Here is a 19,891-nt window from a genome sequence, read left to right as displayed (position 1 = left end):
TCATTTGGCACAGGATATCAGAAAACTAAGGAGGTCTGTGTGGGTGACGTAAGGGGGCATCTTTGGGGACCAGTGTGTCGAGAGGAAAGATAATGGTTTTAATTTTAGAGACTTTATAACTGGTGTGACTGAGGTAAAAATGATTCATGAACCTCCCTGAGGGCAAATCATCCCTATTTTCCTCCACTCTCAAGTTGTCTACCTGCCTACTCTAATGGCTAGGACAGCTGCTTCAGAACAGTACTGAAAGGTGCTATTTTCTTTCAGATACACGTGTCTTTGTGACCCAGGGTGGGTTGGAACCACCTGTGAAGTGGAAGAGAATGCCTGTCTGTCAAACCCGTGCCAGAATGGAGGAGTTTGTGACAGCCTGGTGAATGGGTACAGATGTACCTGCAGGAGAGGATTCAAAGGTGAACTTGAAGGACGAGTTTTTTGTGCTTTTTTGTTTTCCATTTTATTGCATGGTAGTGGACTAAATGGACCATGAGGGATAATCTTAGCACTGTCCTCGAAATTGAAAATTTGAGCCACATATGAATTGAAAGCAACCAGATAATGTAGGCCTGACCTAGTGATGTAATTCCTTAGAGTAGAATAGTGTTTGTAAAGTCTATTATAGAGAGCAGGGAGTTTCTCCTTAATTATGGTTCAGGCTTGTTCTCTATTCAGAAACCAATTCTGGCACTCCCTCCAAATTACAAGTCCTTTCTACTGCAGATTTTATGGGTCTGACCTATGGCCTCTGACAGGCATTCCTCCCACAGTGAAGGAGGTTTACACAGTTAACTCTTGATCAATGGGACTCATAAGAATTTTTCACCACACTAACACCTATTAACTATTTCCACACCTGTGATCATAAAAACAGCTTATTAACTTAATTGAAGAGGCCTGGACAAGATCCAGGTTTTGAAGCAGAGGATGTGGCAGCTGAATCAGGCACATAAAAATGGCCTGTTAGACAGATGACTTTGAAAGGTGACCAAAGGCAGATAACATAGGACAATGTCAAAAAATGCTTGAAACTCAAGCTGGATATGCACAGATGTGTAATGCAGACGACACAGTTTACACGGCGCATGTTCTCAGCTCCTGGGCCTAAGTGTCCACTCACTGAGCAGATGGTCTCACTCTGTACCCTCTGAAGTTTCATAGTGGTTTTCAGAGGCAGCCCAAGGCAGAGTATGCTGTGAAATACAGTCCTGAAGTGACAAACTTTTGGTGGTGGTAACATCACGGGAACAGGGGTGGTGATCTTGCAGAATGGCAAATGAAAGTGCTCCTGGCCATTTTGAGTGACTGGCCACGCCGATATCATCAGGACCACACTGATATTAGGGGATGTGTCTTGTAGATACAACTTTATCATCCAGCCCCTGGAAAAAAGTAGCAAGGTCTTCCCACTTGTTGTCAGGTCACCCTGTGACCACTGGTGCTGTCAGCGAGCAGCTGTAGGTGCATTCAGAATCACAAGCAGCCACAGTGCACTGGGCTGGCCAGGCTGACCTCTTGACGTCCTTTCCAACCCTACATTTCTCTGATTATGGTGAGCAGAGGTCATCAATCCCAGGAGCTTCTCTGCTCAGCGCTAGACATGTCTGCGATACTGCAGTGGTGGCATATGCACAGAAACCCATTCCTTGCTGGGGAGGTGAAACTTTCATTTCAATGTTCAGTGTGTTGCACACAAAAATAAACAGTTTTTAAGTGCCCACAAGTGACCTGGCATGCTTAGCTTCTTCTGAACACAGACCTGGCCAAGTGACCCAAAGGAGGGAAGAGAGGAGAAGGTAAAATGTCCAAACTGAGCAGTGTGGGAGGAAGGTAAGGCTGGCAGAGGAGGAAATCAAGGAGTAATGGAGGAAACAGCAGGAGGCAAAATACTAAAATTTTGCCTAATCCCCAGTGTCCTGGGTATAGGGTCGCTCTGAGTGGCCCCCCACTCTGGTGCCAGAGTTTGTGCTTTGACCTACCTGGGGCAGAATTTTGCAGTCCGCTCTCTTTTCGACTGGGCCCAGGCTATAACCCTGTGAATCAGCTGCTGTTCTGCTGCACTTTGAGCACCTATGATTCAGCCCATTGGGAGGAGTCTGTGCCCAGCAGTGCACAGTGACCAGAGAGGCTTCTGACAACCAAAATGATGATTATTTTAGCCATCCAACCCAAAGGCTGCCCCCCACCAACCCACTAATATTTCCAGACCCCAGGAAGCCCTGTATGTCTCAGGCTGGTTCCCTTCAACTGTTCCTACGCCTCACTTGTGGGGAGAAGCTCTTTTTACAGCAGCCGAAGCAGTGTTCCCCCGCTTTGGCCTGTTTGCACAAAGGAAGTCCCTTAGCTTGACTGATGCGGGAGTAAAATCACCAATGCTAACAGCTCAGAAGTGTCTGCTGGGCGTTAGTCATTCTCCCCCTTCAGGCTGAGATTTCCCTCCCAGCACTCTGCCAAATTAACACAATCTGGAGATGCAAGAAACTGCTTGGGAAGCCAGTTAACTCCGGACCCTGCTAATGGCAAAGGCACACTGGGGCAAATCGCTAAGGAAGGTGCTTGTTTAGTTAAAGCTGGTGAAACCAGTTGTGAGGGATTTGGAGCTGTTCAGGAGTACAATTCCTTGGCTTGGCTGTCAAGATGTTTACTGTCTTGGGTTCCTGCCATCTGGGCAGGGTTGTAAAAGAAAAGAGTATCAGAGAGGTAGCTGTGTTAGTCTGTATCTTTGAGAGCAACAAGAACAAAGGGAAAGCGGAAGCTGGTGTCTTGGTGGAAGGTGCGGGTCCTCTCCTCTCCTCTCCCTGCTGGCTGCAGGCTGGGAATCCTGGTGGGCAGAGGAGAGAGCCAGCAGTTCGAAAGGAGGCTTTTTCAGGTTGGGTTTTTGAGATAAAGCAAGCCCTGAGCAGAGCTGTGAAGTGCCCTGTCATCAGAACGTCATTTTTCCATCCCTGGCTGCTGTGTGCACACACCAGCTGAAGTGGCCACTCATCGGATGCATTTGTTTACACTGTCGTATTTCAGCACCAGATCAAAGGGGGCTTCTGTAGAAAGCAGGGCCATGGGGCGGGGGGAATGTAACTCCTCTAAGTGTGGCTCTTCCGTGTTTAAGGTTTTTCTCCCTGACCGAACCTACTGAACACTGCCATCTCTCCACTCCTGAGCTGTTCATGACCTGTCTGGGGAGCCCAGAGGTTCCGCTTTCAATCTGCTCTCTGCTCCAGACCCACCCCATTGTGAGACTAACTGTTGTAGCTTCGTGTCCTGCCCTCTCCCCCAGACTGTTTAGGCCACAGTGACTTGATGACCTTTTCTCTCCAGCACGGATGTAGAAGAGCAGTGACCTCCCTCTCCCCAGACGTAGATCGCAGAGGAGCGGACAGGCAGCCCCTTTGGTTTATAGTCTTTTCATTCTCCCTTCCTAAGTGCACCAAGCCCTTAACAATTTGCCTCTCTGAGTCCTCTTGTAGGTGTGAACTGCCAACTTGTGCTGTCTCCTTGCTCTCCTGATCCTTGTGAGAACTCTGGAATCTGCCAGGAGTCCATGGACTTGGAAGGCTACACCTGCCAGTGTGCTGCCGGCTGGGAAGGTAATGGGATGGGAGGGCACTCTTCCGTTCCGAGGCTGAGCAGCAGCGTGGCTGCAGTTACATCTCTGGAATCTTACCCTCTGAGGTCTCCTGCTCAATCTTTCTCCTTTCAGGCCAGAGATGTACCGTGGACATAGATGAGTGTGTTTCAAAGCCGTGCAAGAACCATGCTCTGTGCCTTAACACACAAGGCAGTTACGTGTGTGAATGCCGCCCAGGCTTCACCGGGGGAGACTGTGAGAGCGACATTGATGACTGCATTTCAAGTGAGTGTAGAACGGGGAGGCCTTTGAAACAGGCAATCTCATGTTTGCCCTCGAAACAACTTTGCTGTGCTGCTAATGACTGCCATTGCTGGATGCCTGGAACAGATTTTTTCCTAGTCTTTTATTTCAAGCATGCTCAACTTTGTGGTGTTTCCAATTTCGGGGCTGAAATAGCCTTTGCTGGCACTCTGATGGGAGCTGGCTGTAGTATGTAAAAGAAGGAACCGTTATCCTCCAACTTTGAGTTTAGAAGTGTAAAAATGTTTTACACGCATTCACAAGGGACACCATCAAATTGAGAATTCCACCTGCTTGAAGATGCTGGACCTGCTGAAGTGAAAGTAACATCTTAAATTGCCAGAAGTGAAAAAAGCAATCCCAGCAGATTTTTTTCCTTATTGAACCCATCCTTTATAAATGTCAGAGGAACAGAACAACGTATTTTAGGGGGGTTGCGTTCAAAAGCTAAGCTCATACAACCTTGCATCATAAATTGATTTTTCGTAAGTTAGAGAATTTGAAAAAAAAATTACAGTTTCCTTTTAAGAAAGTTTCAACTTTTTGCAGGAGTAGCTCAGACAAATACCAAAGTGCTGGCATGAATTTACAGTTCATCTGAGTTTTGGGGGAAACAACCTAAATTTATTAAATTTGCAGATATTGTTCTAAGCATGTGTGGTAGTAATATCCACCCAACATAGACTGGTGATTGCCCAGCTTTCTCTCTCAAACGCTGCTGCGAAGAAAAGATATGGCATCTCTGGTTCAGCCTTTTTTCTTGAATGTGCTCTTCTGATTACAGAGGTAGAGAAGCAAGTGATTATTAATAAACAAATGGCATTTTGATTTGGATAGGAAAGGATTGAGTTGAAGGTGACACCTAGGTGTGTGGGTCTGAGTGACAGAGAGGATGGTGGAAAGATGTGTGGATCTAGTGCCCCTGCGGGGAGCATCTTTCCTCAGTGGTGCCCCTGAGGGCAACCCTACCAAACTCAACAGCAGCACGGGTGATGCCGGGTCACATCCCAGCAGAGGTACATTCCAAATCACACCTGGGAAGAGCATAAGAACGGCCACACTGGGTCAGACCAAACGTCCATCCAGCCCAGTATCCTGTCTTCTGACAATGGCCGATACCTGGTGCCCCAGCGGGAGTGAACTGAACAGGTAATGATCAAGCCATCTCTCTCCTGCCATCCACCTCCAGCTTCTGAAAAACAGAGGCAAGGGAGACAATTCCTTACTCACCCTGGCGAATAGCCATTAATGGATCTAATCTCCATGAATTTACCTAGCTCTTTTTAAAATCCTGTTCCAGTCCTTGCCCTCATCTCTCCTCCGGCAACCAGCTCCACAGGCTGCCTGTGCGCTGTGTGAAGAGCTTTCGTTTATTTGTTTTAAACCAGCTGCCCATTAATTTCCTCTGGTGTCCTCTAGTTCTGACATTATGGGAACAAGTAAAGAATTTTTCCTTGTTCGCTTTCTCCACAGCACTCTTGATGTTATACACCTCTGTCATATTCCCCCTTAGTCTCCTCTTTTCCAAGCTGAAAAGTCCCAATCTCTTCAATCTCTCTTCATATGGGACCTGTTCTAAACCCCTCATCATTTTAGTTTTCCCTTTCTGAATGTTTCCTAATGCCAATATATCTTTTTTGAAATGAGGTGACCACATCTATATGCGGTATTCCAGATGTGGGCATACTGTGGTTTTATATGAGGGCAATAAGACATTCTTCCTCTTATTCTCAATCCCTTTTTTAATGATTCCTAACATCCTGTTTGGTACCCACTGCATGGATGTTTTCAGAGAACGATCCATGAGGACTCCAAGATCCCTTTCCTGACAAGTTGTAGCTAAATTAGCCCCCATCGCACTGTATGTGTAGTTGGGGTTATTTTTTTCCAATGTACATTACTTTACATTTATCCACATTACATTTCATTTGCCATTTTGTTGCCCAATCACTCAGTTTTGTGAGCTCCTGTTGAAGTTCTTCACAGTCTGCTTTGGTCTTAACTGTCTGCAAACTTTGCCACCTCACAGTTACCCCTTTCTCCAGATCATTTATGAATAAAGTTGAATAGGATTGGTCCTAGGACTGACCCTTGGGGAACACCACTAGTTACCCCTCTCCATTATGAAAATTTACCATTTATTCCTACCCTCTTTTTTTCCAGTCTTTTAACCAGTTCTCAATCCACGAAAGGATCTTCCCTCTTATCTAGGGTGACCATATCACCCTGTCCCAAATACAGGACAGGGTGATATAGGGGGAAGGGGTAGCTCCTCCTGGCTCTGCCAAGCCACAGGGAGCTGGGAAGGAGGTGGCAGCTAACAGTGCTCCCCAGCCCCAGGGAAGAAACAGCTGCCGCACCACCACCCCTCACCTCCAGGGAAGCGGCACAGACATGGCAACTAAGTGCTATCGGGCCAGCAGCCGCTAGCGGAAAAGGTCAATGGGTGGAGGGGCCCAAATACAGAACAATTAGATCCTTTTAAAAAAACTAATTAGGGATACCTTTTTGGTGTCCCAATTATGGGATCATCCTGCCAAATCCAGGATGGATGGTCACCCTACTCTTATCCTGCGACATCTTAATTGTGAGGGACCTTGTCAAAGGTTTTCTGGAAATCTAAGTACACTGTATCTACTGGATTCCCCTTGTCTACATGTTTGTTGACCCTCTTCAAAGAACTTAGATTAGTAAGACATGCTTTCCTGTTACAGATGCCATGCTGACTTTTACCCAACAAACTATATTCCTCTGTGTCTGACAATTTTATTCCTTACTATGGTTTCAACTCATTTGCCCAGTATCGATGTTAGACCTACTGGTCTGTAATTGCCAGGATCATCTCTACAGCCCTTTTTAAATATTGCCATTATGTTAGCTATCTTCCAGTCAGTGGGTACAGAAGCTGATTTAAATGATAGGTTACAAACCACAGTTTACAGTTCTGCAATTTCACATCTCAGTTCTTTCAGATGCCATCTAGTCCTGGTGGCTTGTTACTGTTAAGTTTATCAATCAGTTCCAAAACGTCCCCTGATGACTTCTCAGTCTTGGACGCTTCCTCAGATTTGTCACCTAAAAGGATGGCTCAGGTTTGGAATCTCCCTAACATCCTTGGTTGTGAAGACTGAAGCAAAGAATTCATTGAGTTTCTCCACAATGACTTTGTCATTTCTGAGTGCCCCTTTTGCATCTTGATCATGTAGGGGCCCCACCGGTTGTTTAGCAGGTTTCTTGTTACTGATGTACTTAACATTTTGGTATTGCTTTTTGAGTTTTTGGTGATGTGCAGCTGAGCTTTCCTCGCAAAGTGTCAGCTGGCTTCAGGAAAGTTCACCAGCCTAGGTGTATGTGCTTCTCTTTACTGTGTGCCTTAAACAGCCTCTGGGGAAGGGCTTTTGTTGTCTAGGAGCCTGGAGAGGATGTCCTCAGGACAAAGGTGCTACCCTTAGTTGCATTGTCTTTTAGAGAGGGTTGGGCAATGTGGAGGAATGGCTGAGAATGAGGGTTCAAGAAGGGAATGGGACCATGCTTTAGAAGTTGGTTTTGGGTTGGGTGAATGAGAAATGAGTAAAAACACCAGTTCCCAGAAATATTTTCTTGATCAGAGGCTCACGTGAAGCTTTTTCCCTTTCTGAGATAATACTGTAGCATTCATATTATACTCCTGATACAAATTGGGCCTAAAAATGTGTAAAAAGGCCCTGATTTTCAAAATCATATAGCCCTTCTTCATAAGCACTGCTGCACAGAACCTGGCCCTGCCCTGGCATCTGTGTAGCCATTATAATGTGTATTGTGCTGCTGTTGTAGATCCCTGCCAGAATGGAGCTTTGTGTGCGGATGGGGTGAACTCTTTCTTGTGCACCTGTCTGCCTGGCTTCCAAGGCGAGAAGTGTCAGACAGACATCAATGAGTGTCTGAGTGAACCATGCAAGAATGGAGGCACCTGCACAGACTACGTCAACAGCTACACCTGCAAGTGTCCAGCAGGGTTTGAGGGGACCCATTGCGAGAACAACATTGATGAATGTACTGAGACGTAAGTATCCATTTAAAGATGGAAGGAGAGAACAGTGGCTGAGTGCTGCCCACAGGCTTGGAGGCAGTCTTGTTCTGGAGCAGTCCAGGGGCTCCCTGTTTTCCTGTCTGGTGACATGGGACATGCTTCAGTCTCAGAGACCAGACACTTGCCTACCTTGTGGCTTGGGGGAAAACTGTGCTCTCCAAGGTACCAGCTCAGATAGAAGTACACATCTGGGTCTGCATTCAGAGTGCAAGTCCAGGTGGCAGCCCCCTTAGTTCAGAAGTTCTGGCTCACTGTTTCCAGTAAGTTGCGTGCCTTGTGTATGTGGGGGTGAATATTGTCGTCTTCCATTTTGTGATCAGTTCCTCCTGGACTATGTTTCCCAAAGGAGTGCCTCTTGGATTCCCCAAAGAAATGCCTCTTGTTGACTCCATTCCACAGGGGGACGCATTTCCAGTGCTGTTGGCACTTAGTTGACCTTGTCTCTCTCATACTCAGTAAGGCATTATGCTCCCTTGTATATTAAGGGCATTGGCTAAAACTTGAGTCATATTTTTGAAATGACATAGGCTGTTGGGATGGGACCAGGAGTCTAAAAAACAAATTAATTTACTTTCATAATGGATCTTCCTCCATAAGAGTGTCAAATGTGATTGCTTTATGGGGTAGAATTACTAAGTGAGTGGGTAAAAGGAATGTCATAGATGTAAAATAATGCATTTGACACTGAGTCAGTGTAACCTGAAAAATTCATTCAAACTGTTGTGGATAGGAACACGGTTACCTGGGCTGAAAAGTTTCGACTAAATAAATGGGATTGATTAATCATGTACCAAGCTGCGGGGGTGGATGGGCTGGAGGAGATTACACATTGAATACTCTGCTCATTGGGCGTGGGCTGGATATTATTTAACATATTTGTGAGTGTTTGACGCGCGAGATCACCACTATTGAGACCAGGCCTACACTAAAGGGAAAGGTCAACTCCAGCGGTGCCCTCAGCTTCACCCCTTCTGCCTGACCTTTCACCCCTTCTGGGGGTGAGGAGTCACTGACCCCCACCCCACCCAGCTTTCACGGGGTCCAGTGGAGGGCAGTGGAGACTGTCAGCCCCAGAGAACAGCTATCAGATTGTCAGATGTTTTTTGCGTGTGGCCTCCCCCAGGGATACAGCAGCAAAGGAACAGAGCAGTAGGTGCCAGTTGAATTTTTGGCAAACCACTGCCCAACTTTCCAGGCCCTGTTCAAGGTCTGTCGATGCCCACACATGGAATTTTGCCACCCCCCAGTGGTTGCTCTGGTACTCACTCCGTTTGTTCAGTTTTGTCTAGCATCAAACCTCTTGGCAGACGTGCGCGGAGCCAACGTTCTTCTGAAATTGGTGCTTCTGATTCACATCTGATTGAGGGAATTTAGAGAAACGCAACAACACTGATAATAGAATAGACAGGCAAAAGGGATTGATTTGAGGAAAATGGAAAGAAATTACACATGCATGGCTTGGCTAAGTGACAACGAAACGTCTACAAAACGCAGCCAAAAGCTGTGTAACAAGGGAAGCAGAGAGACTACTGAGGAATAATAGAATGAAAAATAGACAAGGAAAATTAAGACTAATAAGGGATTTAAGCTTCTTGAATGGCTTCTCCAGATAAGCAATGGGCTCCTCATTGCTTGGGTTATTTGCAGCATCAGAGGCCACGGCTTTGTTCTGCACATCTGACCTGTGGGGTGTTTTGGAATCGGGGAGTAAAAAGTGGTTGTGTGTGTCTGTTCCCCAAAGCACTGATGGTCCTCTCTGGTCTTAGAGACCTGCCTAACGAATTGGACAAATAGATTGAGCTTCAGTCCAGAGTAACTTGGCACTTATAAAGTGTAAACTTCCTGGAGAGTAGAATTTGAACTAAGGGAAACAAGAGCCAGGTGCTGGAAGCATACCCCAGATAAAGTCAATCTGAAAAAGATGCACCTTTTAAAGGAGGATGAATAACCACGAGCAATTTACTTGGGGGTGTGGCACATTCTCCACCATATTGTCTTTCCACTGAGCCTGGGTGTCCCTCTGGAGAAATGCCTCTCGCTCAACCAGAAGTTACAGGCCTGATGCAGTAATCACTTGGTCAGAGATGCAGAGAACATGAGCAGAAGAGAAAATTATAATTATCTAGTCAGCTGGTGTGTAAGACAGGCCACAGAATTTCACTATCGCTAACCCCACCCCCATGAGGGCTCCCTCTGCCCAAGTAACTCTATTTCTTCCACTTCTTGGTGACATGGAATGCCTCTGCCCATGCTGTCCTCTATTCCCCAGAGAAATGGGTTAGCATCTCCAGGGTTTCCAGCCCAGCTCTATCACAGCACAGAATTCACACGATAACAAACAGTGGAGCGGACTGACAAAGCCATAGTAAAAGCCAAGCTGTCTGCCCACCAAGGGATGGAGCAGGTGACTCAATAGAGCTCTTTCTGCCTCTTTGCTCTATGTGCTACACCAAATCTTTAGCTGTCCGGTAACTTGCCTTTTGTCAGGGCTGCATTTGTTTTCATGCTTATTTGTTTTTCAGTTCTTGTTTCAATGGAGCTACTTGTGTGGATGGCATCGACTCCTTTTCCTGCCAGTGCCCCGCAGGGTTCACCGGGGCCTTCTGCCAGATGGAGATCAATGAATGCGATTCCCACCCTTGTCTGAACAAAGGGACTTGTGTGGATAGCCTGGGGACCTACCAGTGTGCCTGTCCCCTGGGTTACATGGGGAAAGACTGTCAAGTAAGTGGTGCCGACTTCCAGCTGCTACAGTGGTCATTTTTGTTCTCCCGCAGCATTGGCGTCTGAACTGGGGCACGGAGAAACAGCTTACAGTTGGTGTAGACCTGTCTTCTTGTGGCCACTAGTTTCTGTAACAAAGGCTCCAGCCTTGCTAAACCCCTTATTTTAACAGGGCCTGTTATGCCTCCAACACTGGCTGTTCCACATAGCTTGGGTCTGTCCCCTCCAGGAGGCACACCATGTTCAGCCAAAGTTTGAGAGGAAGCAAGACACATCTGTCAGCTGGGGGGCACATTCTCTGCAGGGAAGAACCGCGTCATGACTTTTTTGGGTTAGTTCTCAGCACAAACCAGAAGGGGTATTAACTCTGAATATAGTGGTGGCTGGACTTCATTCTTTGTGTAAACTTGCCTGGCTTGAGGTCAGAGCCTGTGTTTAAATGAGGGAGGGTCACACTCATATGGAAACACAGATCTGGGTAATGAGGCCCACAATTTACTGCCCTTTCCTGGTAATTATTCCCCAGTTTACACTGTAAATTTATATTAGTAGAACTGTGCTGCTCAGGGTTGTGGATTTTCCAATCCACCAGCCTAATCTCTAGTATAGACAGCACTGTGTCGACCGAAAGGCTTCCCATTTTAATGCAGCTGCTGCCTTTCAGCAAGGTGGATTACCTGTACTCACAAGAGATACTCTCCAGTCCCCATCAGTATCATTTTCACTGGCAGCTGCTCTGCGGCAGCACTGTAAGTGGAGACAAACTCTATAATGGATACAGTTCTGTGTTCTCAAAAATCCAGATTTTTCCATGAAGAGCCAGTCAAAGTAACTGAAACAAAAACCCTTGTCTGGACTACAGACAATGAGAGGAATTCTTGTACGAGAGGAACTGCCACGATTGTCCAGTGAAACTAAAACAGCACAGTGTAATTGGTTTGAATTCAGCATGTGGTGTTTCTGATTCTACAGAAGCTGTAATAAAGGTCAAAGCAGCTGCTCAGTCTGTAAAAAATTCAGCAGTGATTATCCGACATCTCTGCATGAATTTGACTCAATGTGTCTGAAGTTTAAGGAAGTGGTAGGAAGCAAGCAACTGAACTGAATTAATCAAATATGGTAACTGATGATCAGTGTTGGAATGGTACTTCAGAAGGGGTTCATACTCTCCCTCGTCTTGCTGCTCGGTTCTTTTAAGTGCACATAGTCAAATGTGTCGTGGAACAAAACCTGGCTTGTTGATGTGGAGATGGAGCATGGAGTTTTGTTCTTCCAGTAAGACACTTGTGATGCTACTGTGATTGATACATACGCAGGAGGTTCCAGCCTTGCAACAGTGCGCTTCAGCATTGGCTTCATTCAAGTGTAAGCTGAGGGGGCTCTGCCATTTAAAGACGATCTGAGAGTGTCATAAAAACTGCCAGGCAAACACTGGAATGTCATGAGAAGGTTGCAACTTTCCTGTACGCTCATAGGGTTTGAGACACCATGAGTAGGTTATGGAGCACTGTATCTTAGGTGTTTTACCTGCCACTTTAACCAACAGTTTGGCTGCTAAATGCTGCCAATCTAATACGAAATCCCTACAACAACTGACTAAAGCAAAATATTTAGTCAAATGTGAGCAATAACTCTGTGATGGCTAGGAGTCCCCTGCAGGAAATCTGTTCCTACTCAATTCCGTTGTTTGTACATCTGAAAAAGAGAATACAGCGTGGTGCCCAGGAATGCGGAGAACATGACAGTAAAGCCTTTGCCATTTACAGAGACAATGAAAATACAATGTAAAGGACAAGAGCTTTCAGTCTGAACACCTGCTGTATGGATCCTCTACCTGCCACAGAAAACCCAACGAAGAAGCCTCTGATTAAAGATAGTCCCAAAGTACTGTGATGTTTGGTAGTTCCTCTGCTGCAGCCACGTGTTTGGGTGGAAGAATACTGGAGAATCTGAGAGGACACTATGCCTCTACCAGCTTGCTTGCTTTCTTAGCACCTGGCTGCGAATGTCGTGTGCCATGGTGCGGTAGCCAGATTGGTCCTAGCAGAGGTCTGTGTAGCTCCAGAGCTCATCTCTTTCACTACAGGTTGAACTTCTCTAGTCTGGCACCCTTGGGACCTGACTGGTGCCAGATGAGAGAATTTGCTGGACAATGGGAGGTCAATATTGTCTAGCACATTACCAACCCTTCCACTGCTTGGTGGGCTGGCTTGGAGGGATAAGCCAGACTCCAGAATTGCAAATTTACTATGCACTATGCTTTCCTGGGTGATGTTTAATAACTCAGTATGCCCACTGTCCTCCAGACCCTTTACCACGAGTGAGAGGTGTTGGGGAATCTCAGTAAAGCTGCAGGAAAGCAGGAGAATTCAGACTGGTTAGCTAATGGGGCATGTTGTGGAGGTAACGAGCATAAATGACTTGGAGGTCTCAGTGCCCTCCCTCAGAAATGGAGGAAAGTGGGAGCATTCAGTGGAAAATGTAGATTCTGGGATTGTTGACTTCCTGATGGTGTGAAGATGGGAGCCTGCAAAGAAGCAAAAATGATTCTCTCTGAATCAGTGAGATGCAAGTCCCTCGCAGGGATTAGAGACAAGAGAGATTTAAACACATTATTATTGGAATGAAATCTTCCTGCTTCCTTTGGGAACAATACTTCTCTGTCCTCCTGCTCACTTGGCTGGCATATCACCTTGGGTCTGTTAGGGAGAGACACGGTTGACAGCTTGAAGCATGCTGCCCACCTTCTAAGGTCCTGGAGCCTCAGGTCTGCTAATTGTGCCTGGACAAAGGAAGCAAGTAGCTGAGATCAAATGCCCTCCTGAGGCTGGGTGTTGCTCAGGGCTCATTGACAGGAAGACTAAGGCAGGTGACATTGCACATGTCATACGGATTCGGGGAGTAAAGGCAGGTGCTATCAGGGAGCTGGCCAGGTGGCTGGGGAATTTCCTGTGCAGAACCTTCTCCAACCTGTTGCTCTGAATACAGTCTTTCTTCATCTCAGTTGTTCGGTCTGCTTTTTCAGACACTCATGGATCTGTGCAGCAGGTCTCCCTGTAAGAACAAAGGCACATGCATCCAGAAGAGTGCCCAGACGCTATGCACCTGTCCACCTGGTTGGACTGGCGCCTACTGTGACGTGCCCAAAGTCTCCTGTCAGGTTGCTGCTGCACGGAGGGGTAAGTAGTGTTCTGGCCTTGCAGTAAACGGTCATTCCCAGAGTGTTGTCATGGTGGATCCCCACTTCCCTGAGATGCATCTTGGCCCCTCTTGGACCAGCCAGAAGTGGTATTAAGATGTAGGTGAGGGGGTACCAAGAGAAATGTCCCCCACACACCCTTTGTGCCTTCCACCCCCTGAGGCATTGTGACCAAACTCCCTCTGATTCCTTCAATTTGTTCACTGAACATTTTTCTTGTCCCTAGTTATGGAGTAATTCTTCGTGAAAATTACTCAAAGCTCATGCTGTCCAAAGTCTGTAACCTGCTCCATAGGGCTGACCTTCTGAATGCTTTTGGGCTTATTTGGTTTTTGTGCCCTTCTGATGGCTTGCCCAAAACCAGGATAGAATCGTTGTGTTCATGTAGGTGAAGGAGGGTCTGTTACATGTCTGATGCCTTAAGTATGTGGTTAAGGGAAATAGGTCAATGGAGGCTTCATCTGCCTACAACTTTTGGGCCCAGGCTCAGTTAATTAATTCAAATGAGGCAGATGGGAAAAAAAACTGGTGCTACGGTAGCGTGCCCCAGACTCGTCCAAGAAGTCTTCTTGGAACAAATCCAAGGCTGGCTCCAAGAATGTCGGGAAGACGCATGGTCAGCCCAGGAGGTGGGAAGGGCTTGTCCTGTAGGTGATGAGGGTGGGGCGGAGCTGCTGCCATTGCTTAATTCTTCTTCTAGGAGTCACTGTGGACCAGCTGTGTCAGCACTCCGGCACCTGCTTTGATGTGGGGAACAGTCACTTCTGCCAATGCCACACGGGCTACACTGGTAGCTACTGTGAAGAGCAATTGGACGAATGCGCCTCCAACCCCTGCCAGAATGGTGCCACCTGCAGTGATTATCTCGGGGGATATCGGTGTGAGGTAAAGATGGATGGTACACGAGGGACACAAGGAAAGCACTTAGCCATCACTGACCTCCATTTGCATTGTTCAAGTCTTCACTCCTGTTCTACCCTTTCTCTTGTGATCTGTGTCCTTTAGTGGTTCCCAGGTCCTTTGCAGGTGTATCTAATTGTCTTCCAAACAGAACTGAGGCTTACTCACGTTGTTGTGCGTCTGCACAAGACAATTACCTGAACATAAGCCAAGAGTGATGAGTAAAGTGCAGTGTGCATCCCTGGCTAGGGTGGATCCTATCTCCTTCTAGAAGAGAATATATGCCACTTTAATGACAGTTGCTGATTCTGTCTAATAGGAAGAGCTCTGTGTACCCGCTGGCCATAATACAGAGAGCTCTAAAACTCTTAGCGGTGTCGGCCAACAGTAAAACGAGGTTCAGTCTGGGTGAAAAATGCAGCTAATGCATCTGAGAGTTGAGTTGAAATGCAGATACTTGCAGGGGGGGAAGCTGCATTCCTGAAGGACCTTACAGCTGATAGAGGAAAGCATTCACTATAAGGAAATATGGTAGCTGGTAGGTGTGGGAGAGGTGAAGAAATCATCCCCCTAACTTCTGTGGTTACATGAGGATAAATTAGAACATGTTAAAAAAAAAATCCCTTTACTCATCTTGGTGGTGAAGTGGGGTCTGCTCAGCTCCCAGGCTGGGAAGTGCCTCCTAGTCCCCTGGCTCCCCTGGTGGAAGTACAGTGCTGTGTGGAGTGACTCCAGAAGTTAGTGTCTAGCCTTCGTTCCCAAGCCTTTGGAAAAGATGGAATGTAGGAGGCACGTTTTCTGAGTCAGCGGAATTCACATAACACTTAAAATGCAAATCGACTTCTTCAGCAGCTAAATCTGACCAGAGTTCCGAGGGTGGCAAGCGAGACTCTTGTATGCCGGGTACTTGTAACTTTGCCAGACACAGGACATTAGAGGGACAAGGATGGGAAGGTAACATCTTTTACTGGGCCTGCGGAAGAGCTCTGTTAAGCTCAAAAGCTTGTCTGTCTCTCTCTCTCCAACAAAAGTAGGTCCAATGAGAGAGATCTCCTGCCCAGGCTTGGCTCTTTCATATGACCTTCTGTCTGCTGTCCGCAGGAACAGGGCTGTTCACCTTCTGATATTCAGTCGGGAGCTCCCTAGTTACTTAGTCAAATCCTGTGCTTCATAATCTGTGCTGTCCCATTGAAATTACTGTGGTTGCACAGCATTAAACAAAGGCAGCATGGGGTCCACAAAGTATTTTGTCCTGTTTTCACCTAGGGTGTGTGAATGAGGGCATGCAGAGTGAAGCTTATTTACCCTGGTTTGTGTTTTATGCCAATAGTGTGTGCCCGGGTACCAAGGTGTCAACTGTGAGTACAAAGTGGATGAATGCCAGTTACAGCCCTGCCAGAATGGAGGAACCTGCATTGATCTTGTCAATCAATTCATGTGCTCCTGTCCGCCAGGAACTCGGGGTAAGAAATTCAGTAATTACATGAATGCTACGAGAGACACTTTATATTCTGGTGGACTGGTCTTTATTCCATAAAGTCCCACACCTTGTCATACATCCATGTGAAGAGGGCTGTTGAGTCAAGCTCTCTGAGTGCATGGGACACCCACATCTTCCTTTAAAAAGGAACTGGTAAATTATGTCAAGAATTGTTTTAGCCAGCGTGATTGTTTTAGTTATGTAAAAGGTGCCTTTAGTGCTTGCATAACTCCAGTGTCCTTTAGTCTTTGAATATTAAGATTTCAGCCTCCGCTTAACCTCAGTCACAGAATCCTTGTGCAGGAAGGAAGTTTGAATGAATCTGGTCTAACCTGTTGCACTGCACCCAGAAGGACTTTCATTACCCCAGAGTCATCTAACAGTTGGCAGCCTTGTCTGTTTTAGTGGTGGTGATTCTGTAACCTCCACTGACAGCTTGTCTGATGTAATCTTTGCTCGGATCTAACCTCCATTTTCCCTGCTGTACCTTTAGCTACTATTGAACAGTGACAGAGACGTAGCTATGTTAGTCTGTATTCTATCAAAACAAAAAAGCAGTCCAGTAGCACTTTAAAGACTAACAAAATAATTTATTAGGTGATGAGCTTTCGTGGGACAGACCCACTTCAGATCCCACGAAAGCTCATCACTTAATAAATTATTTTGTTAGTCTTTAAAGTGCCACTTGACTGCTTTTTTGTTTAGCTGCTACTGTTGGTTTTGTCATTGCGGATCAAGAGAGACTGCACAGAGGTCAAATATTTTCACTCGTCAGCTGACACTTACCTCCCCTTTGTCATTTTCCAGACTAAACACGCCCAGTTCATTCAGCTTTTCTGTAAAGATTTTGTTCCCTAACCAGTTATAAGCTTCCATTTCTTTTCTGAAATGTAACGCCTCTGCTGGAGCAGAATTCTCCAGCTCAGGCCATATCTATGCCAAGTAGAGCTGAATAAGCAACTTATACCTGGAATAGGCTATACAGCTGCAGTAGCCACTTGCTGTGTAGTGTTAAACTCTACCCAGCTCTTGGATCACACACACCTGTGAGTGCTCAGCAAGGACTCCAGGCTATGGGAGAAGAGGGTAGGTCAGACCTTGGTACCCAGACTTAGTCCTAGGTGAACCACTTGGTATTTTTATTGAATTTCATGGGCTGAAAACAACAAATTACTCCAGTTCAAAGACGGTTTGCTCTGGAGTCCTAAACAACTAAGTGTTAGGCTGTAGTGTAGATACAGCCTATGTTAGCATAACTTATGTTGCTCAGGTGCATGAAAAAACACCACCTTGAGTGACACCGACGATACCAGCCCTGTGGGGATACAAAATTTATCTGCATCTGCAAAAATGATATCCTGGTATCTGCATCCAGATCTGTGCGTATGCGCTCAGATGTGGATATACAGCGGACATCCTTGAATTTGCAGGGCTCTAGGCATGAGCACTGGTGTGCACATCACTGTCATGAGAAGAGCTTTTGCTATTTGAGGAGGTGGTTTTATTATGCTGATGGGAGAGCTTTCTCCCATTGGGACAGAGCTTCTTCGTCATGTGTGTGGTGCTCTCATACCTGCCGCTCTCTATGGGTAGGCATGGCTTTTGTCTGCCTACCTATGTACAGTAGAAGCTTTATTATCCAGGGAGCTGGGGATGCCAGATAATAAAATTTGCCAGTTATACAAGTTGGGGCTGGTAGCTGGCCCTGCTCTGTCCTCTGAGCCAGGTAATGGGCAGCTGACCCCATCCAGGACACTGGCCCCACAGCTGGCGGCCCTGGCCAAGCATGCCATGTAACCAAAAGTGCTGGTTGTCCAAGTGGTGGATAACCGAGCTATTACTGAGACCCTCTTCGGGTCTGGGAAGGGTACTCAGCCCATGTCTACACTAGCAATTATGTCGGCAAAACTTTTTGTCACTCAGGTGTGAAAAAAACACCCTCCTTGAGTGACAGAAGCGCTGCTGCCCACAGTGCTATGTCAGTGGAGGAGCATCTCCCAGCTTTCTTATCCTGAAGTGATCCTGTAGCACAGACCTACCCTTCTTCCCCAGCGCTCAGCTTTCACTCCGAGTTACTGGCACAACGTGTGTGTGGATGCCAGCAGCTTGCTAGCCTCGTTTTGTGGGTGTGGTGTGCCTGAGCACCCCCACCCACAGTGCACCAGGAACCAGGGCTGCTCCAGCTGCTGTGGAGTGCCCCCTCCCATGGCAGCTCCATGGGCAGGGAAGTGCCAACTGGGCTGGAGCAGCCCAGGTCCCCAGCGCACCACAGGTGGGACTGGGGGCAATGGCTGGGGACCCAGGCTGCTCCCTGCCCTTTAATTGATTAACCAGGATTTTACATCCCTAACACACTCACTTGGGGACAGTCTGAGATGAATTCAATTTGTCTGGCAGTGATCTGCCTGAACTGGGATCAAACTTAGGTGGGCCTGGGATTAAACAGAAGGTCGCCCTGGTAACTTGAGGAGTGATAAGAAACAAGGCTGTGCCGCCTGAGACACAGGTTCTGCTCACTTGTTTTAACAGGCCCTCACTGCGATGAGAACATTGACGACTGTGCTTCAGATGTGGGGGGACCCCATTGCTTCAATGGCGGACAGTGCGTTGACCAAATTGGGGGCTACAGCTGCCGCTGCCTCCCAGGCTTTGCCGGCGAGCGCTGTGAGGGGGATATTAACGAGTGCCTTTCCAACCCCTGTAGCGCTCAGGGCAGCCTTGATTGCATTCAGCTGATCAACGATTACTCCTGTATCTGTCGCAGTGCCTTCACCGGTGAGTACCTGGGAGCACTCACCCCGTTCCCTCAGCACTGAGATCACACTGCCCTTCCCCCGGGGCGGCTAGGTTATCTAGCCCATTTCCTGGGCAGCCTGGGCGGTTCCCCACATGGACGTCTAGTTTTCAAATCCTAGTGCCATGGGACTTCCCTAAGTACCCCCAGAGACTATTCCACAGCGTGATATGTTTCACTGCCAGAGAGTTCTCGGCTGATTTTTTTTCAACTCGTCTACCCTGTCGCATGTTGATAGTTTTTTCCAGTTTTTCACCTCGAATCCTTTCTCATTTCTACTTCCCTGCACACTGCCACACGTGTTTATTGTGCTCCATAGATCGCTCCTTCCAAATCCAGGATCAAATTTTTTGTTGTTTTCTTACCTGTTGCTACTTCTTTGATACCATTTCGGTGATATGCCCAGAACTGAATGTGGAACACAACAGCCATGTGGTATAGGCATTGAACCTCATAGCTTCAGTGTGATGGCTTGTACACAACCCACAGCTGTGCTGCCCGTGGTGGCAGAAGTACCACGCTGTGTAACCACATGTGGTTTACCGCCGAACTTGTCTGTCTTTCCACATTCCTGCTTCCCCGGCTTTTCCCTGCCGGCTGGGTTTACGTTTGGGGTAGTATTGCCCAGGTGTACTGGCTTACGCTTTTCCAGGTTGCGTCTCGCTTTCATGTTCACCTCTTTTTGATCTCCCTTTATTTCTCTTACCTCATTGATGTTGGCAACTCTTCCCAATGTGTTACCACGGCAACCCTCATGTGTTACGTCCCTTCTTCTGGAGAGCCCAGGGTGCTGAGATTGGCTTTATTTAATTCTGAACAACCTCCATTCCCTACTCACCCCGGGGCCATGTCGTATTCAG

The 19,891-nt window shown here is 47.0% G+C and overlaps 1 protein-coding gene across 2 annotated transcripts in view; it reads left to right on the top strand.

Annotated features, from left to right (window-relative positions):
• Positions 1-19,891, top strand: part of NOTCH2 (notch receptor 2) — a 97,830-nt gene that overhangs the window by 63,049 nt on the left and 14,890 nt on the right. For both annotated transcript variants that reach the window (XM_075002166.1, XM_075002165.1), the window contains exons 14-22: positions 268-413; positions 3,462-3,581; positions 3,695-3,847; positions 7,679-7,907; positions 10,457-10,658; positions 13,684-13,837; positions 14,558-14,742; positions 16,088-16,220; positions 18,767-19,012. In XM_075002166.1, coding sequence (XP_074858267.1) covers positions 268-413; positions 3,462-3,581; positions 3,695-3,847; positions 7,679-7,907; positions 10,457-10,658; positions 13,684-13,837; positions 14,558-14,742; positions 16,088-16,220; positions 18,767-19,012 — 1,568 coding nt within the window. The remainder of the gene's footprint in view (positions 1-267; positions 414-3,461; positions 3,582-3,694; positions 3,848-7,678; positions 7,908-10,456; positions 10,659-13,683; positions 13,838-14,557; positions 14,743-16,087; positions 16,221-18,766; positions 19,013-19,891) is intronic.

This window comes from Carettochelys insculpta, chromosome 9, assembly GCF_033958435.1.
Source record: "Carettochelys insculpta isolate YL-2023 chromosome 9, ASM3395843v1, whole genome shotgun sequence".
Taxonomy (NCBI): domain Eukaryota; kingdom Metazoa; phylum Chordata; order Testudines; family Carettochelyidae; genus Carettochelys; species Carettochelys insculpta.
The sequence above is the reverse complement of the archived record's forward strand: the minus strand, read 5'-3'. Positions and strand labels throughout refer to the sequence as shown.